General features: G+C 44.2%; 1 protein-coding gene across 1 annotated transcript in view; it reads left to right on the top strand.

Moving 5' to 3' along the window:
- The first annotated feature begins 555 nt into the window (after positions 1-555).
- The window catches only part of LOC142663957 (elastase-1-like), a 34,891-nt gene continuing 17,166 nt past the window's right edge, over positions 556-18,280 (top strand). The window contains exons 1-2 of the mRNA XM_075842811.1: positions 556-652; positions 17,907-18,016. Coding sequence (XP_075698926.1) covers positions 556-652; positions 17,907-18,016 — 207 coding nt within the window. The remainder of the gene's footprint in view (positions 653-17,906; positions 18,017-18,280) is intronic.

The following is an 18,280-nucleotide window of genomic DNA, read 5'->3' as shown; positions in this document are numbered from 1 at the left end:
AACCTGAGATTTCTCGGATGATATAAATTCAGTTTAGCAGAATCATGGGGTCTGGGTCTTGCTGCCGTAATACGGACCCTACTATCCGGCCATAATACAACTGTCTGAAATTGTCCATAATTTTTATATAATTGTAAAACACAGTCCTTAGTGCTCCTTTGAGGATTTTATTCACATCTCCTCGCACCAGCTGCAGCCGCAATCCATAAGACAGTATTTTACATATTTAGAACCTATATCCAGAATAATTAGGAATAATTATAGTTATTTTTCATGCGTTGACACGTTAGATAGTCCAAACTGAGGCTGTTTTCTGCCTGCCAGTATAAAACTGCTGATATTAGTCCCAGTGGTCAGTTTCTGAGTAGAATGCCAGGCACAGGCAGAACCATCCAGGCCCATGTGTTGTGATCCGGGTGCATTGTTGTATGTGTATCAGGACCCTGGTAACAGCAAAAGTTAGTGATGTGTCCCCGGTGTAAAGCTTATAATGACACCTCCTCTGCTGTATAAATACCAACACGGCCCTCAGTACAGCAGTTCAGGCACCTGGAAATGATTTTAAAGGATCTCCTTCTCCTGCTTTGTGTGCTGTCATTGGCACAGGCAACCGCACCTCAACATATTATCCATCCCAAGTTTCTACACCTGGGTAAGTGATTTGTTTCATATCTTGTTACATTGATGTCTGGTGGAACAATATATTTGTTTGCAATTTACTGAATTCAAAATATATAAAACATGTTTCTGTATTGTTAAAATATATAGAAATGATAACAGAAGGTTTATGTTTGAGGATCCCTGATGGTTTACTGAAGAGGAAAAACGTCCCATCCGTTCAGTGTTGGAGACGTTAGTAATATGTACATATGCTTAGAATGATCCGGAGACCAAAGAAATGCAAACCCAAAAATAGCAAAAATGTGGTGTGGACGTTTCGATGTTATCCAGACGCAACCTTCTTTTTTTCAGTATTTTCATTGCTGACCTTGGCCATAGAAATAATAATTTGTCTCTATGTTGATAATACAATTGTTTGTACCAATGGAAATGTGTTCCAAATGTTTGTCACTTTAGATAATATTCTCAAGCAAAAATCAACAGAAAACTTCCTATTAACCCCTTAATGACCAGGCCAATTTGAGTTTTTTCATTTTCGTTTTTTTGCGGGCCAAGTTGTCGTTTTTCATGGCACCATTTATTGTATTGCATAATGTACTGGGAAGCTGAAAAAAAATATTTGAGGTGTGAAATGGGCAAAAACACAGTGATTACGCTACATTTTTGGGGGTTTTGTTTTTACGTCATCCATCAGCTGGTAAAAACCACATATTCACCTTATTCTACAGGTTGATATGATTACGACAACACCAAATTTATATATTTTTTTTAATGTTTTACCACTTTTAGAAAAAAAAACTATTTGCTAAAAAAACAAGATGTTTTGTGTCGCCATATTCTGCGGAGCCATAACTTTTTTATTTTTACGTCAATTTAGCGATGTAAGGACATATATTTTGTGGGGCGAGCTGTAGTTTTTACCGATACCATTTAGGGGTACACGTGACGTTTTGATCACTTTTTATTCTATTTTTTTTGGAGAGCTGAGATGACCATAAAACAGAAATTTGCATGTTATATATATATATATATATATATATATATATATATATATATATATATATATATATATATGTTTTTTTTAAAAACATTTTTGTTACGGCGTTTCACCAAGCATGTTAAACAACGCTATATTGTGATAGTTTGGACTTTTACGGACGTGGCAATACCAGTTATATTAACCTTTAATTTTTTAACATTGCTTTAGGGCAAAAATATGAAAAGTTATTTTTTGGAACTTTTAATATATATTTTTTGGAACATTAAAAAAACCAATTTATTTAACAGTTTTTTTCTTTAATGTATTAGACCTGAACCAGCGATCATTGGATTGCTTGCATGATATACTATCGCTATAGTATAATATCACTACACTGACAGTCTCCTGTGGCAGGGCTTTAAATAACTGAAAAGATCGCAGAACTGGGGTACTTGATTAGGCCCCCAGACTGCCATGACGGCCATCGGCACCATGCGATCGTGCCATGGAGGGGCCATTGGTGTATCGGAGGGGTCCGATGGCGCATCGGAGGGGGCCGCCCCTCTGATTCTAAGGCCTTATTCACACCAACGTGTTTAACGTTGTACGGACCTATGTTAGTCAATGGAGCCGTTCAGACAGTCCGTGATTTTCACGCAGCGTATGTCCGCTGCGTAAAACTCACGACATGTCCTATACTTGGCCATTTTTCGCGCATCACACACGCATTGGAGTCAATGGGTGCGTGAATATCGCACACGGCATACGGAAGCACTTCCGTGTGTCGCGCGTGATTCGCGCAACAGTAGATAAAGAAATTAAAGAAAAAATAAAAGCACTTCCTTCATTTCTTTTTCTAAACATCAAAATCGCGTGTCATAAGGATGGTATATGCGTGAAAATCACGCAGCCACGCACCATTCACTGATGACACACGGAACAGCAATGCGCGCAAAACGCACACGCTCGTGTGAATCCGGCCTAACAATTTAAATGCCATGGTCACGATTGATTTAAGGTGTTAAAACTGGCGGAATCAAAGTGATCTTTGATTCTGCCCGTTGCAGTGTGGTGTCAGCTATTACACAGCCATCACCAGCTATCACAGCCATCACCAGAGTATAGAGCGCGCTCAGCCCATGTGCCCGCTCCACACTTCCCTTTAACAACTACCACGTACATGTACGTGGTATGTCGTTAAGAGGTTAATGTAAAAATGCAATTGCTACGATATTTGATTATTACTTTGGTAGTGCCATGTAGGTGCTCAGTGATCATTAGTGGCGGAATAAGTGTACCATGGGCCATGGGCTGATGACACAACTTGCGCCCCCTTCTTCTCCCTTACATGTGATGCAACCTCCCAACCCCATTTTCCTGTTCGAGACGCCTAAACAATGCTAGTAATATTTTTTTCAAAAGTAAAACCGTAGCATATGAACTTAGATGTGATCAATAACAGCTCAATCACGAGAACCCACTGTCACTGAATCCGTCAGTGTCGCTGATCTGACGGATACAGGTTTCAGCGCTAGATACAGCTGCTTTGTATACAGGATACAACGCAGCTGTATCTTAAAAAGTAAAAATAATTTTTAATAAAATGTAATTACAAAGTTGCACCAATCACCCTAATAGACATGTGTTTTGTAAAAAAAATACAAAAAACTTTTCAAAGGTTTACATAGCCTTTAACACAACAAATAAAAAATTGTAACAACTCTCTTTAAAGTGTAACTAAACTTTTAAAAAACGAAGTGGCACAGCACTTACCCAAGCACTTCTGCCGATTCGTTTTAGTGATCGGTGGGGGTCTCTGTGTTCGGGCCCTCACCGATCAAAACTTATGACATGTCACTATGACATGTCGAAAGTTTTTTTTAAAGTTTAGTTACACTTTAAGCAGTCAGACACTTGCAGTAAAATAACTACTGAGGGATGTATAGGGGGGTTTGAGCGTCAATCTCTGACGGCTCTGTGGCAGGGTTGCCAACCTCCACTTCAGTAATTTCTGGACAACTGAGCTAAATATCACGGACAAACCAAAATATTAACGGACACATTACAAAATCATTGCCTGTGCACTGTTCAGCGTGTTAGGAGTGACTCACCAATCACAGCCCCGCTTGTAGCTTTCCCACACTAACTTAGCGCTGGAAAGGTGCAAGCAGAGCGGTGAGTGGTGAGTCTGACTCACTCACCACTCACTCTACTACCCCCACCTCCACCGCCACTACCGCCAGGGCCTGTTTTAGACAAAGTGTGGCCCTGGGCAAAGTTAAAGTGGGACCCCCAAATGATGAATTTTTGTATTAATAATGCAGTCAAGTCAGAGGGTGGTGTGCAGAGAACAGCATAGCTGATTTCTAGTGCATCCAGGATGTGTTGCAAGCCTCAAAGCCCCCCTCACACAAAAAAAATGATCTATATACATATACAGTTATATGAAATATGACCTGCATATTGTTACTGAACACATCTCACTATTATGAGACCAATATTACCAATAATAACACAATATAAGGTCCAAATAATACCGCCACACCATAACCACATAGTGACTGAATAATACCCCCATACTGTTACTGAATAATACAGCCACACCATAACTAGTGACTGAATTACCACCCCCCCACTGTTACTGAATAATAGCACCACACCATAACCACACAGTGATTGAATAATACCCCCATACTCTTACTGAATAATACCTCCACACTATAACCACATAGTGACTGAATAATACCCCCATTCTGAAACTGAATAATACCACCACACCATAACCACACAGTGACTGAATAATACCTTCATACTGTTACTGAATAATACCACCACATCATAACCCCATAGTAACTAAATAATACCCCCATACTGTTACTGAATAATACAACCACATCATAACCACATAGTCACTGAATAATACCCCCATACCGTTACTGAATAAAAATCACTATACAAAGACAAATATTACCAGCATATAGTGACTATACAGTGGAAGATTCCAGTTATACACAGGAGCTCTGCAGACCATATAAGTGATTACAGCACATTTATATCCAGTGACTCTCAGGTCATGTTTTCTCTGATTATAGTCGTTCACTTTCCCTTTTTTTTTCTCCATCCGGCCAAGACCACTGTGATGACTTTTTTCAGCCAAGACACGTCTCTGCAGAATTTGACACACAGACATGTTGGTTTCTCACTTTTCCAGTACCAGGGTTGCCAACCTCCACTTCAGAAGTTTCTGGACAACTGAGCTAAAAATCACGGACAGCCCAAAATTTTTACGGAAACATTACAAAATCATTGCCTGTGCACTGTGCTAGGAGAATCACCAATCACACCTCCGCTTGTAGCTTTCCCCCGCTAACTTAGGTGATGTTTTCTGAGTCGTTCACTTTCCCTTTTTGCCTCCATCCGGCCCAGACCACTGTCACAACTTATTCCACCCCCGACTCGTCTCTGCAGAATTTGACACACAGATATGTTGGTTTCTCGCTTTTCCAGCATCCTCAACACCTATACCCTATGCTCTAAACAAACTCGTAACCCACAGCGCCCCAGATGGTAATAATGATCCTTCAGTGCTCGACGCAACGAAAGTGCCCCATCAGTAACTGAGGCCCCTTCCAAATAGCACCACACAGCCCCTTTCTAGATACCGCCACACAGCTCCCCCTTGTAATTAGTGCCACACGGCTCCCTCTGAAAATAGTGGCACAGCTCCCCCTTGTATATAGCGCCACACAGCCCCCCTTGTAAAAAGGGCCACACACTCCCCCCTTGTAAATAACGCCACACAGCTCCCCCTTGTAAAAAGTGCCACATGTCCCACCCCCTTGTAAATAGCTCCACACAGCCCCCTTGTAGATAGCGCTACACAGCTCTCCTTTGAATATAGTGCCACACAGAACCCCTTGTAGATAGTGCCACACAGCCCCCTGCAAACAGCGCAACACAGCCCCCTGTAAACAGCGCCACACAGCCCCCCTTGTAAAAAGTGACACACGCCCCCCTTGTAAAAAGTGCCACATGGCCCCCCCTTGTAAATTGCTCCACACAGCTCCCCCTTGTAAAAAGTGCCACACGGCCACCCCTTGTAAAAAGCGCCACGCAGCCCCCTTGCATATAGTGCCACACAGCCCCCCTGAAAACAGCGCCACACAGACCCCTATAAACAGCGCCACAAAGCACCCCTGTAAACAGCGCCACACAGCCCCCCTTGTAAAAAGTGCCACTTGCCCCCCTTGTAAAAAATCACAAGGATATCATAGCACTAGATAAATATAGATATGATGTATAGGGTGCAACCCTCAATAGGACTTGATCCAAAAGTCCCCTTAGTGAGATCCAGAAGAGAGAAACAAGGCAGCTCAGGTCAGGTGACTGACCTGGTCCACTTCCAGCACCAACCTCACTCAGACCGTTATTCACTTGGCCGCGGCCTTGTTTGCACTGTGCATGTATGTTACGGACGTCAGAAAAAAACATTTTTGCGGAATGTCTGTAATTTTACAGACGGTTGGCAACCTTGCTCTGTGGGGGGGGGGAGATATCCCCCCATAGAGCCCACAGCAGTCAGTCAGACACCCTGACCTCCCCTTGCAGTATAATAACTACTGAGAGCTCTATAGGAGGGTGATTATACTGCTAAGGGGGGGTCTAACCATCTAAGGCCCTGTACACACGGCAGATTTTGCGTGGCGGGTCCTGCCACAAAATCTGCCGCAGAACTATTCCTGCTGTCGGCAGAAAGATTTCTCCTCCTATTGACTTCAATGGGAGGTTTGGGCGGAATCCGCCCGAAGATTGAGTAGAACACTTATTTTTCCCGCTAGACAAAAAAATCAGCAAGCGGGAAAAAGAAGCATCCGACTCTCATTGAAATTCGTAGGAGAATCCGCTGTGGATTCCGCTGCAAAGTTCCTCCGTGTGAACATACCCTTACTGACTGCAGAGGGCTCTATGAAGGGAGGAATAAATGTGCATGGGGGGCGTTTGAGCGTCTAACTGAATGCTAAGGGCTCTATGGGGAAATGTATTATTCCCCCAATAGAGTTCTCTGAAGTCAGTTAGATGGTTAGTATAATCCCCCCACCAAGCGTCAGCCAATCACTTTAATGTTGGTTTGGGGCAGGAGGATGAACAGGCAGTACCACGTCTCACTAACCTCACTGTCCTGCTCTTCCCTTTAAACCTCGGCTCCTGAAGAAGGCGCTTTCCTCTTCCTCTCTGGCGGCGTGTGCAGCATCGGGGAGGCATCTTCTATGACTAGCAGACGTGCCAATCATGCCGCACGTCTGCTAGCATATCTATGTAGCACTATCACGGCCCAGCCCACTCCTGCAATGGCTCTCCCTGCTCTCCCCAACTCAATCATCAGCGGCCGTCAGCAGCGCTAGCACGCTTCATAGCTCTCTCAGTAGTTTTTAAAATTATGTGCAGTTCGGGTGGCCCCGGGCGGTCGCCTGAACCGTCCATATGATGATCCGCCACTTTGGTAATGAAATGTAGATGCTCTGTGATCATTACTTTGGTAGTGACATGTAGATGCTATGTGATCATTACTTTGGTAGTGACATGTAGATGCTATGTGATCATTACTTTGGTAGTGAAATGTAGATGCTGTGTGATTATTACTTTGGTAGTGACATGTAGGTGCTCTGTGATCATTACTTTGGTAGTGACATGTAGGTGCTGTGTGATAATTACTGTGGTAGTGACATGTAGGTGCTGTGTGATAATTACTGTGGTAGTGAAATGTAGGTGCTATGTGATAATTACTGTGGTAGTGAAATGTAGGTGCTGTGTGATCATTACTTTGGTAGTGACATGTAGGTGCTCTGTGATCATTACTTTGGTAGTGACATGTAGGTGCTATGTGATTATTACTTTGGTAGTGACATGTAGGTGCTGTGTGATCATTACTTTGGTAGTGACATGTAGGTGCTATGTGATTATTACTTTGGTAGTGACATGTAGGTGCTATGTGATCATTACTTTGGTAGTGACATGTAGGTGCTATGTGATCATTACTTTGGTAGTGACATGTAGGTGCTCTGTGATCATTACTTTGGTAGTGACATGTAGGTGCTGTGTGATAATTACTGTGGTAGTGACATGTAGGTGCTGTGTGATCATTACTTTGGTAGTGACATGTAGGTGCTCTGTGATCATTACTTTGGTAGTGACATGTAGGTGCTATGTGATTATTACTTTGGTAGTGACATGTAGATGCTGTGTGATCATTACTTTGGTAGTGACATGTAGGTGCTATGTGATTATTACTTTGGTAGTGACATGTAGGTGTGGTGTGATCATTACTTTGGTAGTGACATGTAGGTGCTCTGTGATCATTACTTTGGTAGTGACATGTAGGTGCTCTGTGATCATTACTTTTGTAGTGACATGTAGGTGCTCTGTGATCATTACTTTGGTAGTGACATGTAGATGCTATGTGATCATTACTTTGGTAGTGACATGTAGATGCTATGTGATCATTACTTTGGTAGTGACATGTAGGTGTGGTGTGATCATTACTTTGGTAGTGACATGTAGGTGCTATGTGATTATTACTTTGGTAGTGACATGTAGGTGTGGTGTGATCATTACTTTGGTAGTGACATGTAGGTGCTCTGTGATCATTACTTTGGTAGTGACATGTAGGTGCTGTGTGATCATTACTTTGGTAGTGACATGTAGGGGCTCTGTGATCATTACTTTGGTAGTGACATGTAGGTGCTGTGTGATAATTACTGTGGTAGTGACATGTAGGTGCTATGTGATTATTACTTTGGTAGTGACATGTAGGTGTGGTGTGATCATTACTTTGGTAGTGACATGTAGGTGCTCTGTGATCATTACTTTGGTAGTGACATGTAGGTGCTCTGTGATCATTACTTTGGTAGTGACATGTAGGTGCTCTGTGATCATTACTTTGGTAGTGACATGTAGGTGCTCTGTGATCATTACTTTGGTAGTGACATGTAGGTGCTCTGTGATCATTACTTTGGTAGTGACATGTAGGTGCTATGTGATTATTACTTTGGTAGTGACATGTAGGTGCTGTGTGATCATTACTTTGGTAGTGACATGTAGGTGCTCTGTGATCATTACTTTGGTAGTGACATGTAGGGGCTCTGTGATTATTACTTTGGTAGTGACATGTAGGTGCTGTGTGATCATTACTTTGGTAGTGACATGTAGGTGCTGTGTGATCATTACTTTGGTAGCGACATGTAGGTGCTGTGTGATCATTACTTTGGTAGTGACATGTAGGTGCTATGTGATTATTACTTTGGTAGTGACATGTAGGTGCTGTGTGATTATTACTTTGGTAGTGACATGTAGGGGCTCTGTGATTATTACTTTGGTAGTGACATGTAGGTGCTGTGTGATCATTACTTTGGTAGTGACATGTAGATGCTGTGTGATCATTACTTTGGTAGTGACATGTAGGTGCTGTGTGATCATTACTTTGGTAGTGACATGTAGATGCTGTGTGATCATTACTTTGGTAGTGACATGTAGATGCTATGTGATCATTACTTTGGTAGTGACATGTAGGTGCTATGTGATTATTACTTTGGTAGTGACATGTAGATGCTGTGTGATCATTACTTTGGTAGTGACATGTAGGTGCTGTGTGATCATTACTTTGGTAGTGACATGTAGGTTCTCTGTGATCATTACTTTGGTAGTGACATGTAGATGCTATGTGATCATTACTTTGGTAGTGACATGTAGATGCTGTGTGATCATTACTTTGGTAGTGACATGTAGGGGCTCTGTGATCATTACTTTGGTAGTGACATGTAGATGCTATGTGATCATTACTTTGGTAGTGACATGTAGGGGCTCTGTGATCATTACTTTGGTAGTGACATGTAGGTGCTGTGTGATCATTACTTTGGTAGTGACATGTAGGTGCTATGTGATTATTACTTTGGTAGTGACATGTAGGTGCTGTGTGATTATTACTTTGGTAGTGACATGTAGGGGCTCTGTGATTATTACTTTGGTAGTGACATGTAGGTGCTGTGTGATCATTACTTTGGTAGTGACATGTAGATGCTGTGTGATCATTACTTTGGTAGTGACATGTAGGTGCTGTGTGATCATTACTTTGGTAGTGACATGTAGATGCTGTGTGATCATTACTTTGGTAGTGACATGTAGATGCTATGTGATCATTACTTTGGTAGTGACATGTAGGTGCTATGTGATCATTACTTTGGTAGTGACATGTAGATGCTATGTGATCATTACTTTGGTAGTGACATGTAGGTGCTGTGTGATCATTACTTTGGTAGTGACATGTAGGTGTAGTGTGACCATTACTTTGGTAGTGACATGTAGGTTCTCTGTGATCATTACTTTGGTAGTGACATGTAGATGCTATGTGATCATTACTTTGGTAGTGACATGTAGATGCTGTGTGATCATTACTTTGGTAGTGACATGTAGGGGCTCTGTGATCATTACTTTGGTAGTGACATGTAGATGCTATGTGATCATTACTTTGGTAGTGACATGTAGGGGCTCTGTGATCATTACTTTGGTAGTGACATGTAGGTGCGGTGTGATCATTACTTTGGTAGTGACATGTAGGTGCTCTGTGATCATTACTTTGGTAGTGACATGTAGATGCTATGTGATCATTACTTTGGTAGTGACATGTAGGGGCTCTGTGATCATTACTTTGGTAGTGACATGTAGGTGCGGTGTGATCATTACTTTGGTAGTGACATGTAGGTGCTCTGTGATCATTACTTTGGTAGTGGTTTATGTATTTGCATCATTTCTTTGGTAGTGATATGTAGGGGCTCTGTGATCATTACTTTGGTAGTGACATGTAGGTGCTGTGTGATCATTACTTTGGTAGTGATATGTAGGGGCTCTGTGATCATTACTTTGGTAGTGACATGTAGGTGCTCTGTGATCATTACTTTGGTAATTACTTTAACCTATCCCTGGCCCACCATTGCATTTGGCGGTAAAACACATCTCCTGATTCATAAGTTTCCTGATTTGGTACTTGTATATCATCTAAGTCAGACTGGATTATGGGCCAGAAACTGTCCCCATCCTTGATGCTAGTGATGAGTTGCAAATCCTTCCATGCTGCTGAGTATGTCTGTTGAATTTGTCTGAGTCTCCTGTAGAATGGCATAGGATTCTTGTCCGGGTCCGGGAATTGGCTCACAATCTGGTTCAATTGCGTCGGGTTGAGGGCCACATATTTGTTGAGTGCGTCACCTTGGGGCATGGTTGTGGTCGTAGGTGGAGGAGAGCCGGGGATGGCGGAGGAAGCGGCTGTGGTAATCCCGACATCCCGAGGCAGTTCCGCATCAGGAAGAATCACGGTGGATGTGGATATGGGAACTAGAGGTAAGGCTGTAGGAGGGGTGGGTAGACCGGTGGGCGGGGTAGGCCAGGTAGCAGTTCATCCGGGTCTTCAGGGAACGTCTCCTTAAGTAAAGGTGAGGGGATAACTTGCTTGGACATGTTCTGCACAGCCTGCTTCAGTGCTTCGACAGTAACATCATCATTGCTAATTAATCTGATTTCCTCCAGAGACGGTACTACTGGGTGATGCCGTATGGCCTGAACAATTGCCTGTGCGCATGCTTGAGGTGGGAAACCGAAAATGCCTGCACTAATAGCTGGGAGTGCTATGGTTGTGAGGCCTCTATGATTGACGAGATCTAGAATCCTGTGGACAGTTGTCTGAAGCTGCTGAACACAGAGCTCGTGATTCTCTGGCTCATACACAGGGCCTACTGCATGTACTATCAGGTTGCAGGGGAGATCTTCTGGGCATGTGGTTACTAGATTTGTGACTCTAAGTGGGCCCTGTTCCTGAACTATAAGATCGCTGTCAGGTTGAATTCCGACACCTTCGGCAAGTACTATTGCTCTGGCCACCCCTCGCTTATGGTGGAGCTTACTATTGGCTGGGTTGACAATTGCATCCACTCGCTGGGTGAGAATATCGCCCATTCCTGCCATCAACAAAGTGTCAGTATGCCACACCATCCTTTCCGTTAACGGTTCCCAGTACTGCAGGTGTCCCGCATCAGAGAAAGTATCCCTCTCCTCCAATGGTAGGGACTCCGGTATGTTAAATTTGACACGGGCTGTGATCTGACTGACCAGGAGGGGGAACGTACGTTCCTCTTTCACAGCATGTAACTCATGCTGGGATTCAGTGTCCTCATCCGGTTCAAGCCGACTCCTTCTCTCTTCTATTTCTCGTTGAAAGGCCGGGCTATTAAGAAGGTCGTCTATGGACGGGAAGTGCCCAGTCATAGCTGGGACAATCGGGAAAAGGGGCACAAAATCTTTCGGGACATAATAGACACCTTCCGGTGTAAGAACTGGGTATAGTGATAATGGTGTCTCTATGGTTGCTTCCTGTGGAGTAGTAAGATGGCCGCCGGGGGCTTCCGGTGACGTACTAATGTCAGTTCCGGGTGTATTGGGCGTGTCCGTGGGTGCGGAAGGGGTTGGGCTTAGGGAGGCTGATTTGGTTGGGCCGGGCGTGACCTCATCAGGGCGTGGGGGGCGGCTTCTCCCACAGGAAACACATTGCTCAGCTGTGAGGGGGTTTTGCAGCCCACAATAAGGACACACCCAACATGAGGGACCGTCGCCATTTTTTGGGTCGGTGGCAGGTCCTATGGTTTATAATGCATATAATATAATACAATGCCTTTCTTATTCCTAACTTCCTATTCTGCAAATCCCTCCTTGCTGACAGCTATGGACGTCCGCTGCCATGCTAAGGCACTTTCCATCAACTTACTATCTTCCAACTTCCCTTTGTTCTCTCGAATACTTTTTGCCCATTCTCCGGCTTGTAGCCGCCCTCCCCTATGCATCCCACACACTTCCATCAATTTCTTCGTTTTACTCACATACGGTTTCCCTTCCCTTCGCTTCACCAAATCATACGAATAGGATCGGGTACGGATGATCCTGATGATTTGAATATGGACCGTAAACCATCCATTCTAACCTTCTATATCCTTCACGTAATTTATATAACACCTTTTGGTCTGCAACCCTCTAGTGACCGGTTCACCGTGGTTTGGCCAAAATATTACCCACGACTTATCAGTGCTCTAAACACCCCGCATGCCCGCGTGCCTCTGTATAAGACCGATTATAATATTACCCACGACTTATCACACGTCTTATCAGTGTTCTACACACCCTGTGTGCCCCTGTATAAGACAGGTTATATTTTCTATCTAGTCCCTAATTACCCAGAGGATGCTTAGTCGGGCGCGACTAATTTCTTACGGGTTCGTGACCACACAGCGGGGATGTCTCTCCTGTTGCCTGAGTTAATCCAGCCAACCGACCAGGGTTCTACAGACTCCCACAAGACCGTCCACTAACACAGATAAGACGAAGATTTATAAAATCAACTGACTTACCGTGTTATTTTGGAGGTGATCAGTCTCCTTCAGTGGGCAGTCCCGGGTCGTCCGTTTCAACCTGGGATCGTCGGTTGTCCGGATTCCGAGATCCCCTCGAGTGTAGCCCCACGTTGGGCGCCAACTGTCAGGGTTCCTTTCCCTGTTATTCCACACCGAATAACCACCTCCGTAAATTGGAAACTGAGTGCATGCGTGGAAGAATTATACCAGACAGAGTAGTGGTTGTAAAGATCCTCCCTCTGTGTAATAAATTTCAGCTGTACTTCCTACTTCACTAAGAGTTACAAATCTTCTCTGTAGGAATGTGGGACATGCTTAAACCCTATTGGCTCTATTCAGCTGTGACGTTCATCTGCACACTCCTCTTCAGTGGCGGATTAAGTAAATCATGGGCCCTGGGATGTTCCTCAAGCTTGGGCCCCCTTGTCCACCACCGCCCTGCCACGTCATGTCTATATTAAACACCATCTTTCTGTGTGAGCATTGACAAATGAGTGCTACGATTCCCCATGTCAAAGGGCTGTGTCCCTACATATTGATAGTCTCATATGTATGAGGGAAGGGAAGAGGGAGAAAGTATATGATCTGAATTAATATGTAACTTTTATTTGTATGCATTAAAATAGAGATAATTGTAAAAATCCTTGGTGTAAGAGGTATGTGTGAGTGACCCCCAAACTCACATACCTTGGCTATATATAGTATGGTGTCAAAATTGCTGAGTTTGCAAAGCAGTAATAAATTGTAAAGTGGCAGTACCGCAGGATTAGGCAATAATAACCTGCTGCACTGCTATAAGGCTGTACTGCTGTATAATGTGAACAGGAGCCTACAAGCAGCGCTTTATAGCTGTAATCTATTGTGCTAATCAAGAGCACAAATGGCAGCCCGAGGCTGCACTGCTGTGATGTGCTGGAAACCTTGACAGAATTGCTATGCTGTAACAACTGAAGAGCAACAGTTTAATTGTAAACAAACTGTGGTTACAGTGAAAGTAACGGTAGCAAATATTTAGAATGCACGGGTTGAGTACATGAGAGCCACTCGTGCCTGCAGTTACTTGCAGGGCATGACAGTGCTGTTAGTCAGGTTGCACAGAAACCATAACAAAATTGCTATGGTGTAGCAAACTGAAGAGCAACAGTTTAAGGCCTCATTTACACGAACGTAATATACGCGCGTGCGACGGGCGTGCTTTACACGCATGTCGTACGCACCTATATTAGTCAATGGGGCAGTTTAGACGATGCGTGAATTGCGCTCAGCGCGTGTGCGCAGAAAAAAACTCACGACATGTTCTATAATCGTGCGTTTTTCGCGCACTCACGCACCCATTGAAGTCAATGGGTGCGTGAAAACCACGCATGCCGCACGGAAGCACTTCCGTGCGAACTGCGTGATTCGCGCAAGAGCTGTCAAACTCCTGAATGTAAACAGAAAAGCACCACGTGCTTTTCTGTTTACAAACATCCAAACGGAGTGTCAAATTCGAGATGAGCGCACCAAACTTCACCGGGTTCGGCCAAACTCGTTTTGACCGAAACCGGTAAAAAATGTTCGGGTACGCGACGTCAGGAGACAGTCACTGTCCACGGTGCTGAAAGCGTTAAACTGGTTCAGCACCATGGACAGTGACTTCCGCTCCGAAAATCCATGAACCTGTAAAAAAAAAAAAAGACGTTCTGACTTACCGATAACTCCGGTCCGACCTCCCGTGATGACAGTTAAGTCCAAGTGACAGCTGCAGCTGATGGGTCGTTCTCTTTTCTTCTCCATCTGACATAGACCGCTATGGCGACTTCTCCTGATGACTGCAGAGTTTCCTGATGAGAAATCTTTTCCCCTTGATTCTGTAGCCATTTTCAGCATCTATAGCAACATAAAAATTCAGACATAATTAAACACCATAAATTGTCTTATACCCCAGACCCCTAAGCAAATTAAGACCCAGGCCCATACATTAACTCAAACCAATAAATTCAGTCCCCAAGAGGTAACTAAACTTTTAAAAAACATTTGGCGTGTCATAGTGAGCGTGATATGTCAGAAGTTTTGATCGATGGGGGTCCCAGCATTGAGACCACCACCGATCACTAAAACAAAGCAGCAGGAGTGCTCGGGTGAGCGCTGTTCCACTTCATTTCTGATTGTCTTTCCTCGTCGCGGTGTACGGACTCATAGACTTTCTGTTGTGCCCATAGACCGCATGCTCGGCTATCAGAGGAAAGACGATCAGAAACAAAGTGGCTCCTCACTCACCTGATCGCTTCTGCCACTTTGTTTCAGCGATTGGTGGGGTCTCAGTGCCCGGACCCCCACCGATTAGAACATTTGACATGTCACTATGACATGTAATTTTTTTTTTAAAGTTTCGTTAGTTACCCTTTAAGCAGTCAGACACCCCTCCCCAGTGCATCTGACTGCTGAGTGCCCTATGGGAGGGTCTAAGCGTCTGACACTTAAGGCGGATTTACACGAGCGTGTGCGTTTTGCGCACGCGAAAAATGTGGCGTTTTGCGCGCGCAAAAGACACTTAACAGCTTTGTGTGTCATCACCATATGATGCGCGGCTGCGTGCCTTTCGCGCAGCCGCCATCATTATGACACTCTGTATGTTTGTAGCACGTGGTGCTTTTCTGTTTGCAATCATAGTTTTACTGCTGTTGAGCAAATCACGCACGTCCCACGGAGGTGTCTCCGTGTGGCATGCGTGATTTTCACGCACCCATTGACTTCAATGGGTGCGTGATGCACAAAAAATGCAGAAATATAGGACATGTCGTGAGTTTTACGCAGCGGACACACGCTGCGCAAAAATCACTGACGGTCTGCACTGCCCCATAGACTTACATAGGTCCGTACGACACGCGTAAAAAGCACGCACGTTGCACGGACGTATTACACGTTCGTGTAAATCCGCCCTTATGGCTCTGGGGGGGGAAGGAGTTATTCCCCTATAGAACCCTCAACAGTCAATTAAACGCTCTGACCCCCCCCCCCCCCCCCTGCAGTATAATAACTACTGAGGGCTCTATGGGGGAGATTATACTGCTTGGGGGGTTCTGAGCATCTGACTTACTGCAGAGGGCTCTATGGGTGGGAAATTATTTGACACACAAAAAATGTGAGATTAAACACCTTATATACAATTCACACTAACACCACACACTATATATTCAAACCACACACACTACACGCACACACTATATAGACTTACATTATAGACACTATAAACACAGCACACACTATATACACAGCACACACTATATAGACTATATACACAGCACACACTATATACACAGCACACACTATATACACAGCACACACTATATAGACTATATACACAGCACACACTATATACACAGCACACACTATATAGACTTACATTATGACACACACACACACATAAACACACATAAACACACTTACCACAGTCTCTTCCTCTGCGGTGCTTGTCTCTGGCAGCCTCCAGGACCTTAATCATGTGACTGTGACGTCACCACAGGTCCTTCACCCTCTAGTTTCAGTTTTGCCGTTATCAGGCAGCTGCTGGACAGGACAGGAGGGACAGTGCACAGCAGCACAGAGGAGCAGACTGTCAGGGAGACTCCAGCACCTGCCAATCACAATCTCTGACAGTCTGCTCTCTACAGCTGATGTGCTGTGCCCCTGTTCCCTGGCCGCAAATGACTCCCCCTGCACATCCCCCCCCCCCCTCCTCTTCATCAGCAGCACGTGGGACCGATGACCGCTAGAATTCGACCGGCAGCAGCCCTGGAGAGTTTTTTTTCACTTGTGTGCGGTTTGGGCAGCTATGGGCCCCCGTGCAGCCTTGGGCCCCGGGCGGCCGCCCAAAACGCCCATATGAGGATCCGCCACTGCATCCCAGGGCGGTGTCTTCCATGGGCGTGTCCCTGATGCAGGCTCCATCTTGTTGCATAGATTCAAGTTCTTTGTGAAATATACTGATATATATAATATATCTTATGTAAGGATATTATTTTTGCAAGCAATATACATGCTAATGATCCTTCACACATTGATTTGTGTTTCTAGGGGTTATGTGGGGAGCAAAAATTATTAGCAGTGTCCTCACTGCAGTATGTGAGTACGTGGCTAATATACATTCCGGTCAATCTAGTTGCACAGTCTTCCTCGATGACGACACAACTCTTCGTCATGTGACCAACCCCGCTGTACTCTATGTACAAGCAGTAACTCGTGCAAGACTAAGGCTGGGTTCACACGACCTATTTTCAGGCGTAATGGAGGCGTTTTACGCCTCGAATTACGCCTAAAAACAGGGCTCCAATACGTCAGCAAACATCTGCCCATTGCTTTCAATGGGGTTGCCGATGTACTGTGCTGACGACCTGTCATTTTACGCGTCGCTGTCAAAAGACGACGCGTAAAATTACAGCCACGTCAAAAGAAGTGCAGGACACTTCTTGGGATGTTTTTGGAGCCGTTTTCTCATAGACTCTATTGAAAACGGCCGAAAAAACGGCGCGAAAAACGCGAGTTGCTCAAAAAAGTCTGAAAATCAGGTGCTGTTTTCCCTTGAAAACAGCTCCGTATTTTCAGACGTTTTTGGCTCAGCGTGTGCACATACCCTAAATGCCAATAATGAATGGGAAATGTATTGCAAAGGTAATCAAATAGCGCAAAATGATAGCTCTAGTGGGTGGCATATCTGATGTCACATAGGAAAATGTACAACTACCACAACCACTAATGTACAATACCAGAGCCACATGCTCATGGAATCCTATACCCAGTGTTGTTAATGTGTTATGGATGATAACCATTTCAATTCGAATAGTCATATTGGGATTTGAGTCGTTTCTTTCTTTCCTTAGACTGGCCAACAGACTGCGGGGTTGCATTTTTCCAACAAAACACGGCTGGAAGGATTGTGTCTGGGAATGAAGTACGCCCGTTCTCTTGGCCATGGCAGGTTTCCTTACAGGTAAAATTTTTATTTCTTCTTTGCAACTATTATACATTAGTTTATTTTTATCTTCTATAACCAACAACATACTATAAGCTACTGCCTAAAAATCAGACAACCCCGTAATATTGCCTGTCAGACTAGCAATCGTGGACAATCTGATAGGTATCATCTATGGATGTCTGAAGGTAATGCAATACCTTCTACTAATGCCCAGTTTTAAGTCATTATTTAAATTATTAGGCACTTGTCCTTTGATCTTACCTGGACATTCACATGTTT

Source organism: Rhinoderma darwinii, chromosome 11, assembly GCF_050947455.1.
Source record: "Rhinoderma darwinii isolate aRhiDar2 chromosome 11, aRhiDar2.hap1, whole genome shotgun sequence".
Classification (NCBI taxonomy): Eukaryota; Metazoa; Chordata; class Amphibia; order Anura; family Rhinodermatidae; genus Rhinoderma; species Rhinoderma darwinii.
This window is presented reverse-complemented; position numbering and strand designations above follow the sequence as displayed.